General features: G+C 37.0%; 1 protein-coding gene across 2 annotated transcripts in view; it reads left to right on the top strand.

Moving 5' to 3' along the window:
- The window catches only part of PTPRN2 (protein tyrosine phosphatase receptor type N2), a 636,599-nt gene that overhangs the window by 158,708 nt on the left and 458,328 nt on the right, over nucleotides 1-19,563 (top strand). For both annotated transcript variants that reach the window (XM_030971071.1, XM_030971072.1), the window contains one exon: nucleotides 2,225-2,338. In XM_030971071.1, the coding sequence (XP_030826931.1) occupies nucleotides 2,225-2,338 (114 nt within the window). The remainder of the gene's footprint in view (nucleotides 1-2,224; nucleotides 2,339-19,563) is intronic.

The following is a 19,563-nucleotide window of genomic DNA, read 5'->3' as shown; positions in this document are numbered from 1 at the left end:
GCTGAACTATGAAATGTATTATTTGCACGACTCCAGTCCAACTGTAATCCCCGGCACAAAGATCCTCTGTATTTTAGAGCTGGTATTTGCCAACCACTCCTTGGGGCATTCTGCTCTCACTCCTCTCTCCTTGGGCTGCATTTAGCAGAGCCCAGTGCTATTTGTGGTTGCAGCCCCTCCAAAGCTTATTATGCCCATATTTCAAGTACAAAAGCCAAAGTAACTTGCAGTTTCTCCCTAAGCAGTCCCAGTGTTTTTGGATAGATTGTATAATGCAGCTCAGGCTCATGTGCTAATTGTTAATTTTAGAATTTAAATGGGTTTTGTTCTATTCAAAGGACGTAGGCTGAAGGTTTCTGAAAACTCTGAGTTTAGGAAAACGGTTTGGTCTCTTTTAGAGTTTGTGAGTGAATTACTTTTTGCATCCATGGAGATATCCCTAAATGATACTTAATGCAAAAATCTTTTGTTTTTACTGAATGTGTATGCTTTTCTAGACTCTAAAATAAGATTAGAATTATTTTTAAGTTACATTATCTCTAAAAAGTGCATGGAATATTATTTGTTTATGTAAACATAGATTTTGTACTAATTGTTTGTAGCCAGTAATGGTGATATTCCCAAATACAGTTGGCTGTGTCAGGTTATGTTTCATTTTGAACAATATTGTTCCTAAACACTGAGATGTTCTTCTGTTCCTTTCTGAATCAAAACCCTATTCCTGCTATCCATCCATTTACAAGTTGACTGATATTTATATACTTTGCTTATTTTCAACTGCAGCAGGTTTTTAAACAGAGATGAATATTTTAATCTGCTGTTAGGCTGCTTTTCACATTACATGTCAGAAAACCAAACCCTGTCTGTCTATGTGGTTTCCAAATTAAACCTAGTTTCCAATAGCAAAATTAGATTCAGATGTAGGGTTTTAATTTGAATTAACTTAATTTGACAGTTGTAAGTGACAGGAGGATTGGAGAGGAGAAGAAAGAAAAAGTTGGCTGATTTCAATGAGGTATTTGTGTTTAACAGTGAGGGCTAATAATGCCCTTTTTCTGCATCCTGGTTTGGTTTATTTTCTTTTATGCCATTATTTGTGTTTAGTGAACAGCTGGGCCAGTAGTTCCCATTTGTAGTCTTTTAGCTCTGTAAAGTAGCACAGAAAGTAATGGACGTTTGCAAATTAATGCTTACCCTTATTTTCTGCTCATCTGATGCAGTTCTCCTTTTGGAGCATAGATGTAGTATCAGAGCAGAAGTAATTACTGTGTTAAAACTAGGATTGCAGTAGAATATTTTGCTAATTAAACTTGTTGCATTTAAATTGCTTCCTTTGGATCACTATATAGAAGAGAACTATTTTGAACAATAAATGAAACCTCTTTCTTTCTCAGAGACCCAGAATTGCAGATGGTCAGATTGTATGTGAAGCACCTAGACTCTGAATTAGGCTTTTGTATGAAAGGGAGAAAGGTAATTTGAATGTTTGAACTCCCTGTTCCTCCCACACATACACAGGAAGCTTGCCTCAAAATGAACAATTCTCTAAATAAAGACTAATAAGAAGCTAAATTAATTAGAAGGTGTGATATGAAAAGACATTGATGAGAAGAGTCTGTCATTTCAGACAAATGGAATGGAGCTAAATAAATTAGGCCACATTAATATCTCATTGTTCTGTGAGGAGCTTTCTTTTATTGCATTCATTAGAGAGTACTTCTTGAAATGAGCCTTTACTAGCCATTATGGATTCAGTTCTCATTTACCAATGCCTAACACACAGCTCCCACATTAAAAATGTTTCAGCAAATCCACATAGTTTCTGCAAATTAATATTTATATTTCTGGATGCTGCACTTTTTATCCACATCATAGTAGGCATTGAACATTAAGATTTTCTCTCACTGAATTGTCAGTAAAGAAGTCTTACATCTAAAGATTTAGGAAGCAGAAGTCTGAAAATACTTCACAAAATAAACTGTATGCCTATCTCATACAATAGGATATTCCTCCAGCTAATATTCTTTCCAGTATTTATTTATTTTGGTAGAAAATATTCTGTCTCATGACTTCAGTGGTCCTTTGATAGCTTTTTAAAGTGTCTTTTAAAAGGTTCCTTCAGTATATAATTAGGATACATTGGAAATGCACATCTCATCACGCCCTTCTTCCTCTCAGAAAACCAAATGTGTCTTTTTCCTTTTCTTTTTTCTCTTTCCTGCAGATGGAATATTTGGGAGATGTCAGCAAGTGCCAGTAATAGACATCTATAAATATGACATTTCAGCCCCTGTTCTGCAGCACCTGAGGATCATCCTGGAGCAGCTCTCACACAGAGGTACAGTCAAACCTCTAGACTGGGGTTAGATGCACTGGAGGTTACAATTATTCGTGCTCCCTCTGAGGTGATGTCTCCAGAAGTTTTTGAACACATTTGTGTTTCAGCCCTGCTGGTGCAGACTTTATAAACGTCAAAAGCCTTTGGATTGACTGAATCTGCCAGGAGAGGTGTTTCCTCCCTGTGTAGCACATGTCTGTGACTGACACTGCACTAGAAAATGTTAGCATCCATGAATGCTGGTGTCACATAAATAAATCAGCAGGAAAGAAGAAAGTTTGCCTTCTGCACCACAGCATGTTTAGGGTGCATGGGCAGAAAACATAGAACTTCCAGTTAGCTGAAAACAGTTCTGAACTTTCTAATAAATTCAGATAAAATACTGCTCTGATTTCATTGCCAGCTGCAGCTGGTCTGTTTCTTTTAATTTTTGTTCACCTTTCCAATGTTAATCTCTCTGCTCTTTCTAAAGCCAGAAAGGATTTTCTAGCTTTTGAATGGCATAACTTGAACTAACAAATCAAAACTTGAATAAAGTGAAAGCAAGTAAGGAGAACAAACCTTTCAGGTACTAATGTATGAATTAAACATTTCTTGTAGGCAGTCACTGGACCAAGATATTCTTGTAATCCAAATTGCTCCAAGAATATTGTTGGAATGTTTAGCTTTGTACTTGCATGACCTGTGTGGTTGTTTGTACCTAAATATTTCCCAGTTACAATCTCAATGATAAGGTAGTAATATTGCATTACCATGATGCTAGTTTAATTATGAGAAAAATTAGTTTCTCAGAAGTTTGGGACCCTGCTTAGAGATTGAACTTCTAGTTGTGACACTCATTTAGAGCATTTAAAAATTTTCCAGGGATTTATTTGCTGTTCAACAGCCCATCCAAATGAGACAAACTCAGCAAAACTTGATTGTAGTAGCTCCTGCCTGATTAACAGTTACATGTGAATAGTACTTGTGGCTCTTTCACTTGTCATCTTCTGAAGGCTAAGTAATGCAACCAAAGTTATGAAACTACTCTGTTGTCAGGGCAACATTTTATGAGTGAAAAAAAAACTTATGTCTGGGCTCTGTTTGAATATAGTGAGGGAGGAGGAGAGGACACATTCATCTCATTAGGTCACCTAAATAAATACCTGAAGTGATGATGCACACATGGACAGGCAGCAGTTATTTACATCACCTGAATATAGGTCAGGTGTCCTATGTAAATCTTCTCCTATGAGGATGTCAGAGGTCAGAGAGCTGCAGGAGACTGATGTCCTTGTGAAGGGAACATTCTGAGGGGGATGGGATACCCCAGGCCATCTCAAAGGATGCTCACCTGCCTCCATCTCCCTCCTCACCACAAGATTTTGGTTAGTTAAATGCAATTGATGGCCTCCCCTTTTAAGTGCTCCTCTGATCAATAAACTCGCCCTTCCTAGGACTTTTGTTATCCACAACCCACCTTCCTGCATTTAACTGTTTTGTTGCAGGAAGCCATAGTGTGCTTCTTTTAAGGAAACTTCCACATTGAAATTTGGTCTTGTGTCGTAGTTTCTTATAGCAAGAAAATGACGAGGAAAACAGAGATTGAAACCATGGTGTAAATAAAGGACTTTTGCTTTTATCTGCTTTACTAGTTACATTCAGAGATGCATACACAAATGTTTGAATTCGAACTGATACAAAACTTTTGCAAGCTGTTTTTTGTGGTCTCTAGGTATCTAGGTATCTAGGTATAGTGAAGGGAATCTTAAATATATCTATGAAACATAAGAGGATACTGGAATGCTCTTGCTCAAATCATGGATGTAATAAGATAACATTTTCTTTTTACTCTTAGTATCTTGCAAATTTTGTTTAGCGGGGACAGAAATATGGAAGGAGTAGAATCAATACTATCAAATTGATAGAATACTGACATAAGGTTGCTCAGACAAAACTCTGCTGCTTACTGGTGCTGTCAGATGTAAAACATCCAGCCCTCAGGTCGTGTTTCCTGGCTGTGATGGTCACTCTGACAGTTAAAGCTGTTCTCCTGCACATGGTGTGCAAAATGGAATAAGCATTTCTGCAGAAAAGCTAGACAAAATATTGTCAGGACTGCACTAATATTTCAGGCAACTACCAGAAAGGGGTTAATTTTTTTCAGAAGTCTTATTTCCTTTATTTGTGTGATACCTCATTCTTGTCATCTCTAAAACACTTCTGTCTAGCTCAACTTGGTGGTGTTCACTTTCCCTGGAATGGATAGGGGGCAGCATCTATTCTCTACTCTCTGTAAACAGCAGGACAATGTTCCCTTGAAAGACTGTACTGTTGGTGCTGTGATTAGTAAAAATTTTAGTAATGCCTAGGTTGAACACTTTCTATTTTTATTAGATGTATATACAGTTAAGGATGAAATACTCTGAGGGTAATTAACTTGAGTGGTCTATAGGTTCTTATTTATTTAATTTTCTAATGTGACTTGGTTTGTCTATTTCATTATATATATACACACACACACATATATTTTTATACACACATGCATATATTTATATACACATCTTCCTGATGTATTCTTGCAGAATTACTAAGATCTTCCTTTTCATCCCCAACCCTGAAAATATTCTGTTGGCATCCATTTCTGTAGGATTTTAAAAAAATACAACAATAGAAGACCTTGTAAAATGTACATTCTTTTTCATCCTTCTTTGCTGATTGCTTGTAACTAAGTGGTGCCTATGTTTGAATCATGACCCAAATGGAAGACTGTGTGGTGAGATGTATAAAACAAAGGACAATGTGATGTGAGTAACAAATAGAATTTGTGACTCTGCCAACTCAAAATGTTTACTACAATGGGAAGGAATAAGACAGAGGCTTAGATGAGTGACACACCTGATGATAATCTATTTAATAAAGGACTTTGACTAAAATTGAATTCAGGTTTCATAATAATACAGATTTTATGTCTTCTTTACACATTGAGTCTATCTTTGTCTACACTATTGACTGGCTAGATTGATGATAGAAATGAATGCCTTGGAATATTAGACAGTTCCCTACAAAGAAATGATCTGTTAGCATTCAAATACCCTGGCTCATGTCATTTTCACTCACACTGTCCTTGAGTCCTTCAAACCCTCATGAAGATTTTCTGAAGGTTCGGTGTTTATAAATGGGTCTGTCTATATGGGAAAAACCCTTCTCACTGTTGCTGAAACGTGACAAATCACTTTCTGGAGCTGATAGTACTTGATATTATAATCCACAATAATTTATGAGGAATTGAAACATATTTCATTGTCTGATAAACAGGACAGTCAAAAGGATGCCATGTAGATGGGTCTGAATCATTTGAAAATGGAAGTGAAGGAAGTATCAGTGTAGAGGGGTGAATGAGTAGTGCCTGAAGGAAAGGGAGATACTTATCTCTGTGGTTGGTCTTCTGCATCCTCTTGTCCAACTTGGAAGAATATATCTTATGGAGTATACAAGAATGATAAATCATGTGTGCATTTCCTTGTTTGAGCTAAAATGCAGAAAATACTTTTTCCCTATTTTTTTAACCTAAGAGTGCATTAAATGTATTAATTTTTTTTTGTTTTCTTCTTGTCCCCACAGTAGTGACATTTATATTGTAAAGACAAAGTATTCACGAAAATAAAATTCTCAACAAGGTTGTGGAAACAGTTCCACATTGATTATACCTGTAAATCAGAGTCATGAAAAAATGAGATAGGAGAGCTAAGCATGGGACATCATAACTCAAACATGAAGCATAAACAGTACTTGAAATACCACCATTAGCAATAATAAATGAGAACAGTAGTATTTTTCAACTTGCATGCTCCAAAAGGCATTTATGTGTGTTTCATGGGATTAGAAACAGTACCAGGGGTTAGAAATAGCACCATGATAAGGTGGTACCAACTCTGTGAGTGTGCAGCTGCCACAGCAATGGACATTCCCTGAGGGACAAGCTCAGAGGTGGAGGCTGAAGGACAGACTTCCTTAAAAACATCAGGACAAGAGGACTTGCTCAGGGTCACAACAAATGCCCAGCTGACTTGGGATTCTGCCTCTGAGAGAGAGCATTGCATGTTTAGGGAAAAAAATGGAATAAGATCCCAAGCCCAGAGAAGTATTTTGTGCATTTGAACCTTCTCAGCACTGTGTCCATGGTGTCTCCTGAGCTGGAAGTTGTGGTTTTGTGCTCACTCCCTGCTCTGTGGACTCTGTTTGTAGCACAGCTTGGCAGGTTGCTGTGTATTGGAAACAAAGTGTGTTAGACTAGTAATCAGTATTTCAGCTTCTGTTTTTTATTCAAAATGTAATTGAATTACATCTATTTTCACTTTTCTGCAGGAAATGTGTAGAGTGACTGAAAAACAGAGCAGTTATGTATATTTTTTTTAATTTTTATGTGAGCTGGAGTCATTCCTAAATAATTCCTCAGTATGCTTGCTGCCACTTAATTTTTGCAATAACACCTTGTTTAAAATGATAGTTTAAAAGAAAGCAGTTTATTTCACTCTGTTATGAACAAAGTCCTGCTTAAGATATTCAGGTATCAACAGTAACATTAAGAGAATCAAAAAGAGTAGGATGTGCTTTTAAATTCATGTAGCTTAAATGAGCAAGAAATTCTGGAGAGATTCATGGACTGGAAATAGGCAACATATTTACAGACTATTTGAAAAAAATAGTGTTTTCCCCTCTTGTTTGCTTTCTTTGCAATGCAGGAAGCTCTTGACAGGGAGAAAAAATTATCTGTCTTAAATTAATTCTAACCAGTTAAGTGTAAGGTGATTAATATAACTTTGCTAAAAATAATTTTATACTCTTACAGCAAATTTGTTTAAAAAATTGAAATGATTTACAACTGGTTGGCTTGAAAATTGAAATGAATGTGACCTGTCACATATAGCTTGTGAATTACAAAAGGGTTGCTAAATATTTTTTTTCACTCAGGACTATTTTTCAAGAAAAAGTATAATTTTTTACTCCAAGAAAAGTAAGAGTTGAAAGCAAGTCTTTATAAGCTCAGTTTTGAAATAAAAGGAATGCTGCAGTTCTTGCACATATTTGTGAGGTGATTATCACATCATTATGGAGCAACACAGAAACCTGAAACCCTGAGAGGTAGGAGAAAGCAGGTTTTTCTTTAAATTGAAATATTGATATAAATGAAGGCAAACTCTTCTTTGGCAGAGAGCAGTATGTTTACATCTAATTTCCTGGGCATCAGCCTGCTCCAGACATCTGTCTACAGAGCAAGTTCTTCTCCTAGATGGCTGCTGAAGCCAGGAATTGAAGCATAACTCCCATGATGAGCTACACCAGAGGAACTCAGCTGGGACTGGACATATTTACCTTCTCCTGGTATCACTGTCACACTGCCTTCACTTTTTGGCTCAATGGACAAAAACCTGCTGAAAAGGTTGCAAAAAATTCCTGCCTTTATTAAGGGCTGAAGCACCGCTGATATTTTTCAGTCTTCAAAGACATAAATGGAAGTTCAGAAGAGAATGAGTTTCAGGAAAAGCAAAAAGATTTATTTACAGAGCAGCAGATCCTGTTTTGGACACCCATGTGTTACAGAGCACAGAATGAAACAAAACAGATTTTTTTTTTTTTTTGCTGTTTGGTTTTTTGTATGGCTGCTCTGCTTACCAGACGTAATCTGACATGGCACTGACTTGTCAGATACCATATAATATAATTGTGAAAAATGATCTTTTCAGGAAATTGGTATTTATGAAGAATGCATTGGAATTATGAAAATGATTATAGGAGTGAAACAGATTCCATGTATCCTGGGAAAGAAATTAAAAATTAGAGAGGAAAGCTTTTTGCAATGTACATAGTGCTTTAACTGCATCCACAACACCATTGTGTAAAGCTTTTTGATTTTGCGTAATTTTATTTTTTCTTTCTTTGGAAGACATATATGTCATTGTGATAGCACCACATTCTCTTGTTTAAATGGAACGACCAATCAGAGCTTTTTCTTGTGCTTTTGATAAACAAATACATTAACTAATATGTTTGGTACAAAGGAGAAAAGGTCTACATGCTTCCCTTGTGTCATGTTTACACCAACTAGCAGTGACAATTATATCAAATTCTTTGTGGCCGGTGATTTTACAGATATTCTTCCAAAGGAAACTTAGAAATTAGTGATAATATAATGCAAATATCTAAGGCTGCTGATCAATTCCTGGCACCTCGTGGATTTTAACCTTTGCAATAACGTTTTGTCTTTTCCATGTCTGTGCTGGCTCTTTTACAACTTGTTCTCTTTCTGATCTTTGAAAACTGAGGACTGTCTTTGTTTCTTCCTCCTGTGGAAGAAGCTGCAGATGCCTCTTTTTCCTTTTGGACTTCCCTGAGCAAGCTCAGCAGGCATCCTCTGGATGGTTCTCAGCATTGGATTGAGCAGCAGCTCAGCTGCTGAAAGTCTGTATTTGGGATGTTCATGAAGGTGTTCCCCTGTTAACAACATCACAGGGAGTTCTGAATTTCATTCTTAATCTCTTAGATAATTTTAAAAACTTTACCCCTTCCACAGGACCATTGGGTTCGAAGTGATATAGGTGTATAATATGTTTTTAAAACACACTTGAAAATGCATCAATCAAATTGCAGCTCGTTATCAGTTGTTCCCACACTTGGAATGCCAGCAAGTTTCAGTTCAAGCATGAGATTACTTCGTTAGGTGCTATATTCTCTAACAACACCACTTTTGGAAACTGTGAATAACAATATAGCATATCCAGACTAATTATGCCATTTTCCACCATTAATCTGTAATTATAGCCTATTTACATATTCAAAATATAACTATTTTTTAATCAACTCAATACCAGTGCTTTTTTTTTTTTACGTGTTTATAACTAGGGAATATTTTCCTTTTCTATTTCTATATTCATTGCATATCCTTATCTGCAGTTCTAATCTCTAGCTACATGGCCTCATGTTCTTTTAAGATGTCAGCTCTTAATAACAGTATTTGACATATTTTTTAGTTTCTTAATAGGTACTCTAAATTCTGAAACTTTTAGGCTTATTTATGGACGTCATGATTTAATTTATTAATACATAACTTCAGTGGGTAGATTTTGTCCCTCACACAACCATGATAAGATTGAGGCTTTACTTTGTTTTCGTAACAAATGAAAATTCCCACAAAAGTTCTTTTTTCCCCTTCTCTGTAGAAAAAGTAAATATATATACTTATAAAATATATATACACATAAAGTACGTTGGTGGCTTTTTATTTTCCTCTTAAGGTGTTTTCATTCTTTACCTCATGGCTGTGGCAGAGTGCTTCTGACAAACACAGCAGTCTCCTGAAAAGGCTGAGTAATGTTAAATTTCTTTTTACATTCTACATTTTCTTTTTTCATACTGATTCTTAGTATGTAGTCACTACATTTCAGGCTTCCCCTTCTGGTTTTTTTGCCTATACATGGATAGACAAAACAGTTCATGATAATAAAATTGTAGGATCCCTCCAGTATTCCATTGCTCAGTTTTTCTTTTAAGCTTCTGCCAGCCTTAAAATGGCAAAAAAGGAGTTTCCCCACATTTTTAGTCTTTTTCCTATTGTTGTCTGGTTTCTAATTGAACATTGCATGGACCTGCACTACATTTTTTGCTAAATAATTTCCAGTCTTTTAGGAAGGCATTGAATGTTCTTCCTGCTTGACTTAGCATATGTCATGCATATATTAAACTACATTTTGTTCTTTGCCCCACTTTGAGGTTTGTGAGGTTTTCTTCACATGCTGTATTCTCCCATTTCTTTAGCATGGTAAGAGAATTGATTTTCTTTTCTTTATCTGTGAGCTACTCAACAGTGCAAAACCTCTGACTGGGAGAGAAAGTGTAAGGCTCCTGAATCTGTGATGTTTCAGAAACTTAACTTTTTTGTTCCTTTTATTTTTATGTGGCTCTTTTGAAGAGCTAAAATTCCTGCCTGAGCATCCTCTAGTTCTTTGATACATTCCTAGAAAACTGTGTTGAGTCTTTAGATGTCCTTTCATCCCTTCTTCAGTAGACAGTAATGAAATGAAAAGACTTCAGCATTCCAGCTCAGCTTTTTCTAATTGCTGATGAGTTTCATTCAAGTCTTTCCAGGTAAATTCTCACTTCTGATAATGTTATAGTTACTGACACCCATTATAGTGTTAAACATTGAGCTTTTCACTGATTTTATAGTTATTAGGTTTTGGCAGGCATCCAGCTCATCGTCACATTTAAAATACTGGAAGGATTTAATACCAGCCAATACTGCAAAATAGTGTAAAACCTAATTCAAAATTCTACATGGTCAAAAGGTCAGTTATTTTGCTCACTCACATACCTTTTCTCTTTACCACTCTCCATCATAAAGATCTGTTCTCTGTGAGATTCCAAGGTTCCCATTTGATCTACAGTGTAAAAGGCAAGTTCTAAAAGTTTGGACAATTGCCCTTTAAATGATAATATTTAGAGTCTTCAAATATATTTGATACTCAGCACCCAGAAATTTCTAACCTGATAGACCGATTATATTTATCAGCATTTCAGAAAAAGCTCTCTGTGTATCCTAACTGTGAAGAGTATCATTATGCGCTGCAAATATTTGATAACGTCAGCTCTATGTGAGTAAGGTCAGGCTGCTTTTCCTAGAAAAAGAAATAGAGATAAAAAAATCAATAAATTAAAAATCATTCACCTTAACACTCCATTAAATATTTATGGGTAGTAAATACTTTTACAGAAGTTAGAAATGAATTTCAAACAATTTCTGAATAGAAGAAGCATTAAACTCTCCACCTAATTGAACCATAATAAGTAAGTCAATCAGCCCTACATAGGAAGGAAAATACATTATTTTATGTTTTGGGTTATGATGGCTCTGACATCATCAACAATCTTCACTGAAAACTGCAAGACTGGGCATTAACATTTTTGCATATATGTGGGAGAGACAATGATACAATATTCTTCCCTTTTCTTCCATCAAAGTGAACTTTGTTCTGACATTGCCTGCAGGCTTGAGCAGAGGGCAGTCAATGCTCAGGAATCAAGACACTAAATTTAAGTTTAAAATTAAAATGTTCATCAACACAGAAAACTTCTAACTACCCATCTTATTAACCTGCGAGGTAATTCCATCAGTCAATAAATGAAAATGGAATGTGGTCCTCAGTGGTAGTTACTTAAACTGAGAGAATTTTCTTTTAGCTAAGAATAACCTTAGAAAGAGTGGATACCAAATTTGATTCAGAAATGAGAAAAATACTCTTGAACCCATCTTGTAACTCTGCTTTTTCTCCCTTGTGGGCAGTGCAAAACCTGTCTCCTTTTAAATTTTAATTAAAACTTAGATTAGTTATGATCATCTAATCTTTCCTTTGCTCTGCAGTGTCTGATCACTGTGTATAAGTATCCAAAGTTTAATCTGCTTCTGGTCCTCCCAGATTTGGCAGTCTAATTAAGTGCTCAACTTTAGCACTTAGTATATAAGCAATCCCACTTCATGTTTTGATAAGATTTTAGATTAAATTGGTCACTTACCTGTTCTGCTGAAATATTCCTGAATAATTTTATTGTTTCATCTTTACTACTGCATTCATCTACTTTAGGAACCAACAGATTTCCTTCCTGCATTATGCTAAAAATCTATTTGAAGGCTCAGCCTACTATTGACAGTAGGTTGCATTACTGGCATTGTTCTGGGGGGTCTTAAAGACATTCCTTCAGTGTGAAAATTAATATATAAAAATATGTCAACATACAAACATTGGTTCTAAGGCTCATAGTTCATTGTAAAATCCACTCTATTTTTCTCACCAGGTTATGGTGACTGAAGGAGGTGCGCAGATGTCTCTTTGTGCTTCCTTGCACATGACTTTGCCCTTCTCTTTGTTGGCCTGGTCTTTACTTTTCTTCTGTAATCCTTCATCTCATTCCAGGCTCCTTGTGACTAATTGTTTTCCTTTGAGCTTTGGGAAGACATGACATTCATGTCTTGTTCTTAGGCCAGCAGCTAAGTGTCACAGAAAGCTGTAGCACAACAGTTAAGGAGGTAGATCTTGTTCCTTATGCCAGCTTGCTCAATGTGTGGACAGGTGATCCACGTTCTGGTAATTGCAGCTGATGTTAAATGGATGGAGATGTTATTTCAATTGCTTTTAGCAGCTCTGTTGAAGCAGGCTTATGTTTGCTCCATGGGGGCCAGCTTGACTCAATATAAATAGCTAAGGGGTTGTAGATGTACAAAACTGTTAAACTTCCACCTCTTAACTTCCCATCCCACTCTTCCCATCACATCCCATTCCATTTTCCCTGGCACATCCCATTCCATTCTCAGTGACAGTGACTTTCAAGGTGGTTCTGGAAGCACTTTGCCACCCTGGCTTGACCCTGCAGCTGCTGAGCCCACCCTGTGAGCTCCCATGGGGTGGACAGCCCCAGCTCACACACAGAGGCCTCTGCAGCCTCTCTCTCCTGGGATCTTTATAAACAGTAGAGAAACAAGCACTTCTAGGGTGCCTAAAAGGGTGTAAATTCAGAAAATTGTGGGATGAAGTGAATCATATCTGTGATTTCACTGATGATATTGCTTTAGCTGTCCATTGACTGGGGAGTCCCTGGCTGATTACCTCTGTCTTTCATTTATTCATCTAAATTTGGTCCTTTGTGTCTCACTGAGTGCAGTATGTAAGTTCCAGGCCCTGTGGAGAGTTGTTTAGAGGAATTCCCTTCTACTCTAAGGATAAGTAGCTTCTGGGTACAGCTTCAGTAGTCCTATTCAGACTGAACAGAACCTGAGAAACAATTTCAAATTCCCACTGCCAGGGTCACTGAAAAAGAAAAAAAAAAACCCAACTTTGCTGCAGTTTGCTCTGGCCTTGCTCTTGCAGCATTTTAATTATTTTTCTGGAATCCTCTGGGCACTCATCAGTTATCCATGTAGCAGCATAAACTAATCAGCACTCAAATTCTGACCTTTGTTGAATAGCAGGGGCTCAGGCAATTTCTAATCCTGCTGTGCTATTTTGGCATGAACTTATTTGTTCAACTTATGCTAGAATAGATCCTGGTTTTTTCTTGAACTTCAGTTGGACAGATCATGGTACAGGTCCTTGCCTGACAACTGATGGTATGAACTCATCTTCACTGAAAGTTCTGCTTTTAGCCTTGAGAACATTCTTGTGATCCTATAATTTCACTTATTTTTTGTACTTCACCACTTTTTAACTAGGGACAAGATACCTGTTTGCATGTCTTTCATATTTTAGTGACTAAGTTGTGTAATGTTATTTTTTGTGGGGAGAAAATGCTATTTTATCTTTATAATTTTCACTTAAATGCTGTAGAAGCAGATCTGTTGAAATAGTCGAACTGCAGTATTTTCCCTCTTAAAAAGAAAGTGGATCTGAAATGTCTTTATTTAGTACTCTTTAATTAATTTAAAAATATAGCACCTATCTCTGTTTCTATGTTGGTCATTCTTTGCTAAGGCTATGAAAAGCATGAATTTTTATAATAAAACCTGTCAATTTAGATGCTTTCACCTCCCTGCTGTTTCTCTGAGCAAGATGCAGCTGAGGGTGGGTGATGCTAAGAAGGAAATGACATTGATTTTCTACTTTTGTCATACAGGAGTATTTTAGGATGTTCCTCTTTATTTTAATTTTTCTTTTTCAAGGATTCAGGGAAAAACAGAGAAAAATACTCAGAAGTTAAAGTTGAGGATGCTGGAATCAAAACATGCCTGAAAAAAAGTCCTTATTTTCTGGCTGATCTGTGCCAGGACATTGGAAGGATTGGGTGAACTGCCTGTTCCAAACTGAGTTTTGCAACACTATGACCACCTAGGGCTTGAGGGATTGAAGGGCCAGAATTGAGTCTCTTGGTTTCCTTCTTGGATGGCTGAGCAATAGGACAACAAGTTCTTCATTTAATATGTAACTTCTTGAATTAGTGTGACAATTTTTTTTTCTGGAAAGCAGAGTATTGTTAAGTCAATATGGCCTTTTGCTATTATACTTCTGATGACTAGTGGTGTAGACACTGTTGGCATCAGGAACAAAGTAGAAATTTATTTTTCACAGGTATTATTTTATCAATTTTTACAATTTTTTTTTAATAATTTACCTTTCAAAATTTTCTCTTGCATAAATAATTCCCCAAATGTATCTACTAGAAGTTCTGGCTAGCTGACTCTGTGTCCTCTGAAAATGCGCTTAGGGAAGTCGGTAAGAGGCTTTTACAGGTAATTTTAGATTTGAGAATCAGGCGTGATATCAGAAACCTCGTGAAACTTTTTGATTCAGAGCATTTATAACCTTTTGTAGGAGTTTCCAAAACATCCATCACTGCATAGATGCTACAACTTCAGTGGTGCAGTGAAGAGCGAGCAGCAGGTGGAGCATGCGTATTGATTTTGTCACTGCAGGCCTTTGAATCCCACAAAGCAGAATTTCAACAAAATGCAGGAGCCCTGAGAGTAGTGTCACCAGTTCTGAGATGAAGAAAAAATATCCTGAGGCTATTATACCTCTTATGAATTGTAGTGTGGACTTACCATTTCCTTCCTGGTGGTACTTGCTGTGTTACTTTATACTCTAATAATGAACCCTATATTTTACATGTGCTCTTTCAGTTTGTTTAGGCTTCATCAGGTGTCTGTGTCTATTTTGGAGAGAAAAATTACTCATCTGGCATTGAATCACAGATATATACAGAATAATCAACAATCAGTCTCTTTACCTGCTTTGCTAGTGTGCTGATTAATGGATTTAAGTTCAGTATTTCTAGATTTACTTCTCATATTAAGCATGGTCTGTTGTTGCACAAGTGATATTTACATTCTTTACAACTTATGAACTGCCTACTGGAGCTCCTATAAATATGAGATTTAAGGAACTTTAGATCAAATTACAGTACATCCTTCATTCCCAGGCTGCAGAATTGCTCAGCTTTGTTTTATTGAGTTAGTTAGGCAATAAAAAGTCAATCATTGCAGAGTGTGTGTATGTTTGTAGGCTGCTGTATGTTGGGAGGAAGCTTCCTTTGATCAGTGGGTTTGCTGTAGCTGGGCCATGCACAGGTGGAGAGCTACGTGTGTTCATTCCATCAGGGTTGGTCTCGCACAACACCAGTTAAGGTTACATGGCTCTTTGTGCCAGGAATTAGCTTGCAAGTCATAGTGAAAATTACATTCTCAACCTCAGCAATCATTTTCATTAACCTCTGTGTCTATTTGCATTGTTTACAAGGTAAAGATGAAGGGTCTTTAAACATTTGGCCATTTCCTTCAACTGTCCATCATTGCATCCAGCATTTCTAATATTGAGCATTGTGAACTTGACCTGCAATAGGGTTCTTCAAAGGGACTCCTTGAGTTCCTTGAGTGACTCATTTCTGTTTGGCTTCCCTTCTGTTTGGGCTCAGAAAGAATCCAACTTGTTTTTATATCTTGGCAAAGCTGGAAAAAGACTTTGTCAGATGATACCTGGAAGATGTAAAAAGCACAGCCCCATCATGTAGCTGGCTTCTTTTTGCTGCAGATGAGTCTGAAATAAGCTTTTATTGACATTACCCCATGGCAACAAAACACCATTAGGGTTTTGTAAACAAATGTAAACATGTAAACAAATATTTACATCTGTCCTGCCCTTCCCTGTTAAGCCATCAGATCTGCTAACAAATTTCTGCAGACTGAAATGAAAGGTCCAGAAGCAATTGTCTGGTTTAGCCAGCTAACAAGTCTGGATGAGTGTAAAAACCCATTGCTCTGGGCTGATAAATGATGAAGTGCAGTGTTAGCTCACTCAGGTGATTCATCCAGCTGAACATCCTGCTTGACAGTGATTGGTAGCAGATGCTTTGTGGTAGATTCCAGAAATGTAAGACACCAAGCAAATGTAAGCTTTTCCCTTGTATCACTTCTGAAACTCAGATTTTTTTAGGGACTTCACAATTCTTGTATTTTACTAAGGAAAAACTACTTGTAATACATAGAAGCAACTAAAAGCTGCCAATAAAGCAAAGAAACCATGATGTGATGAAATAGGAGGAAAGATGAGAAATAATTACATCTTGTCAGCACAAGGTTCCCTTAAAAGTGCTTAATAGAGCAGTGATAGTCAGTCTCCAAAATTCAGTCCCTGAATATTAGTGACATTTTTTAGAATATTGTCTTTCCTCAAGGAAAATACCCTTATTCATATAGATTCTTGAGTCCTCTTGAGAAAATGACTCGACACAATTTTGGGATGGCTTTTCTGTTTTCCATTAAAATAACTTCTAAAATAGTTATTAGTTTCCTGTTTTGGCCAGGGCTCCCAGACTTCATTGTGAGCACCTCTCAAAGGAGCCTAAATTATTCTAAAGTAGAGTGACAGCTGGAAAAAGTTCTGCATTTCCAAGGACAAACTGCACTGGTGCCAGAGCCCAGGGAGAGCTACTCCTCCACCTTCTACACCAGAGGACATTTTCTCTTTAATTGTAATTACTGTAGGATGACGTAAATGAAACCTGGACCTAGTATTTTTATCCTAATACAGGTTTTTTATGCCTATCAGGAGTAAAGATTGGTTTTCCTAATAAATTAAACTAACTGGTTTCTGGAAGGTTTGTAAGTGGTGATACACACAGGAGCATATTTCATAGGAGACTTGCTTTAGGTTTGCACAGTAATAGACCATTGGGCCACTGTCCCTTCATCACTTTTTGGGATATCACTAGGGCCACTGTCCCTTCATCACTTTTTGGGGTATCACAGTAGCTATATCTACTGTATCTTCTGGATCCTTCCTTTGGCTGTGTCACCACTGATTCTCATTATGAATTTTTCATACATCCTATGTTTGTGCTTTTAACGGAAAAGGAAAACACCAGCACCCTCTGGACTGGGCAGGGAAACAGATGAACTGATTTCACTGAAATGATGATGATGATGATGTGGAAAAGTACAGGAAAGTTAAGAGCAGAATGGAATCTGCCATGGACCCATTCCAAATCCTGTTTTGGCAGCCCAAGATTAACTGTGATCCAGCTGTGGAAAGGACCCAATTATTTGCCCCTTAATCTTTTGCAAACTAAGTTCCTGGAAGCTGCATTCCATCTGCCTTGAAATCTGTGTCTTGGCTTATTTTTTACTAAGAAACTCTACAGCCTCTAAGGATGGACAGCTTTGGGATTCAGAGTGACTGTGCCATATGATACATCATTTGAATGCTAGAAAAGCTGTTTCTTTATGAACAGTATACTTAGTAGATAATCTAATAGGTCCATTTACCCTTTAATTTCCTACATTGCTGTTAATTAGTATCAAATTCTGGCTGCATTGAAACACTGCTGTTGGCCCCATTTTCCATTGCTGTCTCTGGGATTGAGCTTCATTTTTAATGTTCTGTAGTGAATTTTCATTACTCTAGAAAAAAAAAGTACTTTTTTACTACACCAAAAATGGGATTATTTTTTGTTTTCTATATATATTTTTTTTAATTTATAAAATCAATAACAAAGCTGATGTTTAGGATTAATTTTTTGGGAGCATTTGGTAGCAGAAAAGCAGTGTTGTGAACCTGCCGGAAAAAGTGTGCCATTGTACTCCAGATGCTGTCCCACAACGGTTTAGCAGGATCTGGGTTAACTGTGTCTCCCTTACCTAAATCATCTCTGTGGTCATTTCTAAGGGGTGTTATTTTGGACAAGATGCCTTTTTAAGGCATTTGGTTGCCCACTAGCTCACTATTAAGCTGGCTACTTATAGTAAACATAAATTGGTAACAAGTGCTTTTCTCAAAGTGTTTTCATCAGTTTTTTGCCCAATGAATTTTTGAACAAGAGCCCACATAGGAGCAAGACTGGCTGGGGCTGTGCTGTGCCTCCCTTGTGCTTGGAGAAGTGACAGAGAAGGTGGCATCAATTCATTTGATGCTGTCCACAGCAGAGCAGGCACATCTGGATGGGAGACACTTTGTGCTGAGGAGTGTTAAGGGTCTCTCTCCCTTATTCACAGAGATGTCAAAAATGTTCCAGGATCTCATAAAAACATGTTGCCAGGCAAATAATGCAGAACTGAATTAGTTTGACTATTTTGCTTCTGTGTTCCTGTTGAAGAAGCAGGTTCATCCAAATGAGGCAGCATAAACATGAAGCAGAGTGTTTGGACTTAATGTTACAATTTATGAAAAAAACCTTAACTGTCAAAGACTTAAAAGGTTCAGCATCTGCTGTATCATATACTGCCAGCCTCTGTGGAGGAATCAGGGCAGCATATTCCAGAAAAGCAGCAGTAAGATAAAAGCACAAGTGAAGTTAGAATCTTTCCTTTGTATTTAGAAAGTTTACACTGAAGGCTAACAGATAATTGAGTGTATTTATCCCAGTTTTAAGACTTTCCACCATTTAAATTTTTTTGTTTGGTTGGTTGGGTTTTTTTTGTTTGGTTGTTTGTTTGGTTGTTTTTTTTGTTTTTTTTTTTATATTACAGTGAAATCTGAGCACCCTTTAATTTTCAATATTTGTGTTCTCTATCTCTGGTAGATAAAGGATTAATGTTATCCTCATTTCACAGATGGGACATGGAAGGACTAAAGGGTCAGGTTCACAGAGATATGTAAATATTTATATTTCCATTGATTTCAGTAGCAAGTCTCCTACCTACATAAGATGCTTAAATATGTTTTTGGTCACGGACCTTGGTGATTAGCTGATATTTTACAGGAAATCAGTAGTGACACAAGGATCTGAACCCTTTAGTGTTCTTTGAGTTCATCTTTTTTTTGCTGTGTGCTTGCTGAGATTATGTGAAGTCTAAGCCTTCCATTCTCACCAAGCTGGTTTTAGCATAATGGGACAGAGGTAGAGAAAGCTGCTTTGATAACTGTTTGCCTTGGGCATTATAAAACAGAATTGACTTTAAAAAGGCATTTTCAAGTGACCTAGTGCTTTCTGGGAGATGGGCACTGCTATTGGATCAAAAGCTAGAGGAGATACAGCTTCAGGACACAACTAAAATCTCTCTGTACTGCTAAAAGAATCAGTATCAGAAGAACTGCAGGGAGGGGGGAGGAGGTGAGGAGAAAGCAGAGTAGGTAAAAGTGATAATTTCTGAATATTTATAACCTCTTTTTGTGCTGTCCCACAATTGAAAACAAATGAGGTGGAGCCTGTGTTCATAATTAAAGTCTAATTCTCCAGGTCAGAGGGTGAGGTGACCTGTCTGCACTATC

This window comes from Camarhynchus parvulus, chromosome 2 (assembly GCF_901933205.1).
Source record: "Camarhynchus parvulus chromosome 2, STF_HiC, whole genome shotgun sequence".
NCBI classification, from domain to species: Eukaryota; Metazoa; Chordata; class Aves; order Passeriformes; family Thraupidae; genus Camarhynchus; species Camarhynchus parvulus.
Note: the sequence above shows the minus strand (reverse complement) of the source record. Positions and strands in the feature narration are given on the sequence as shown.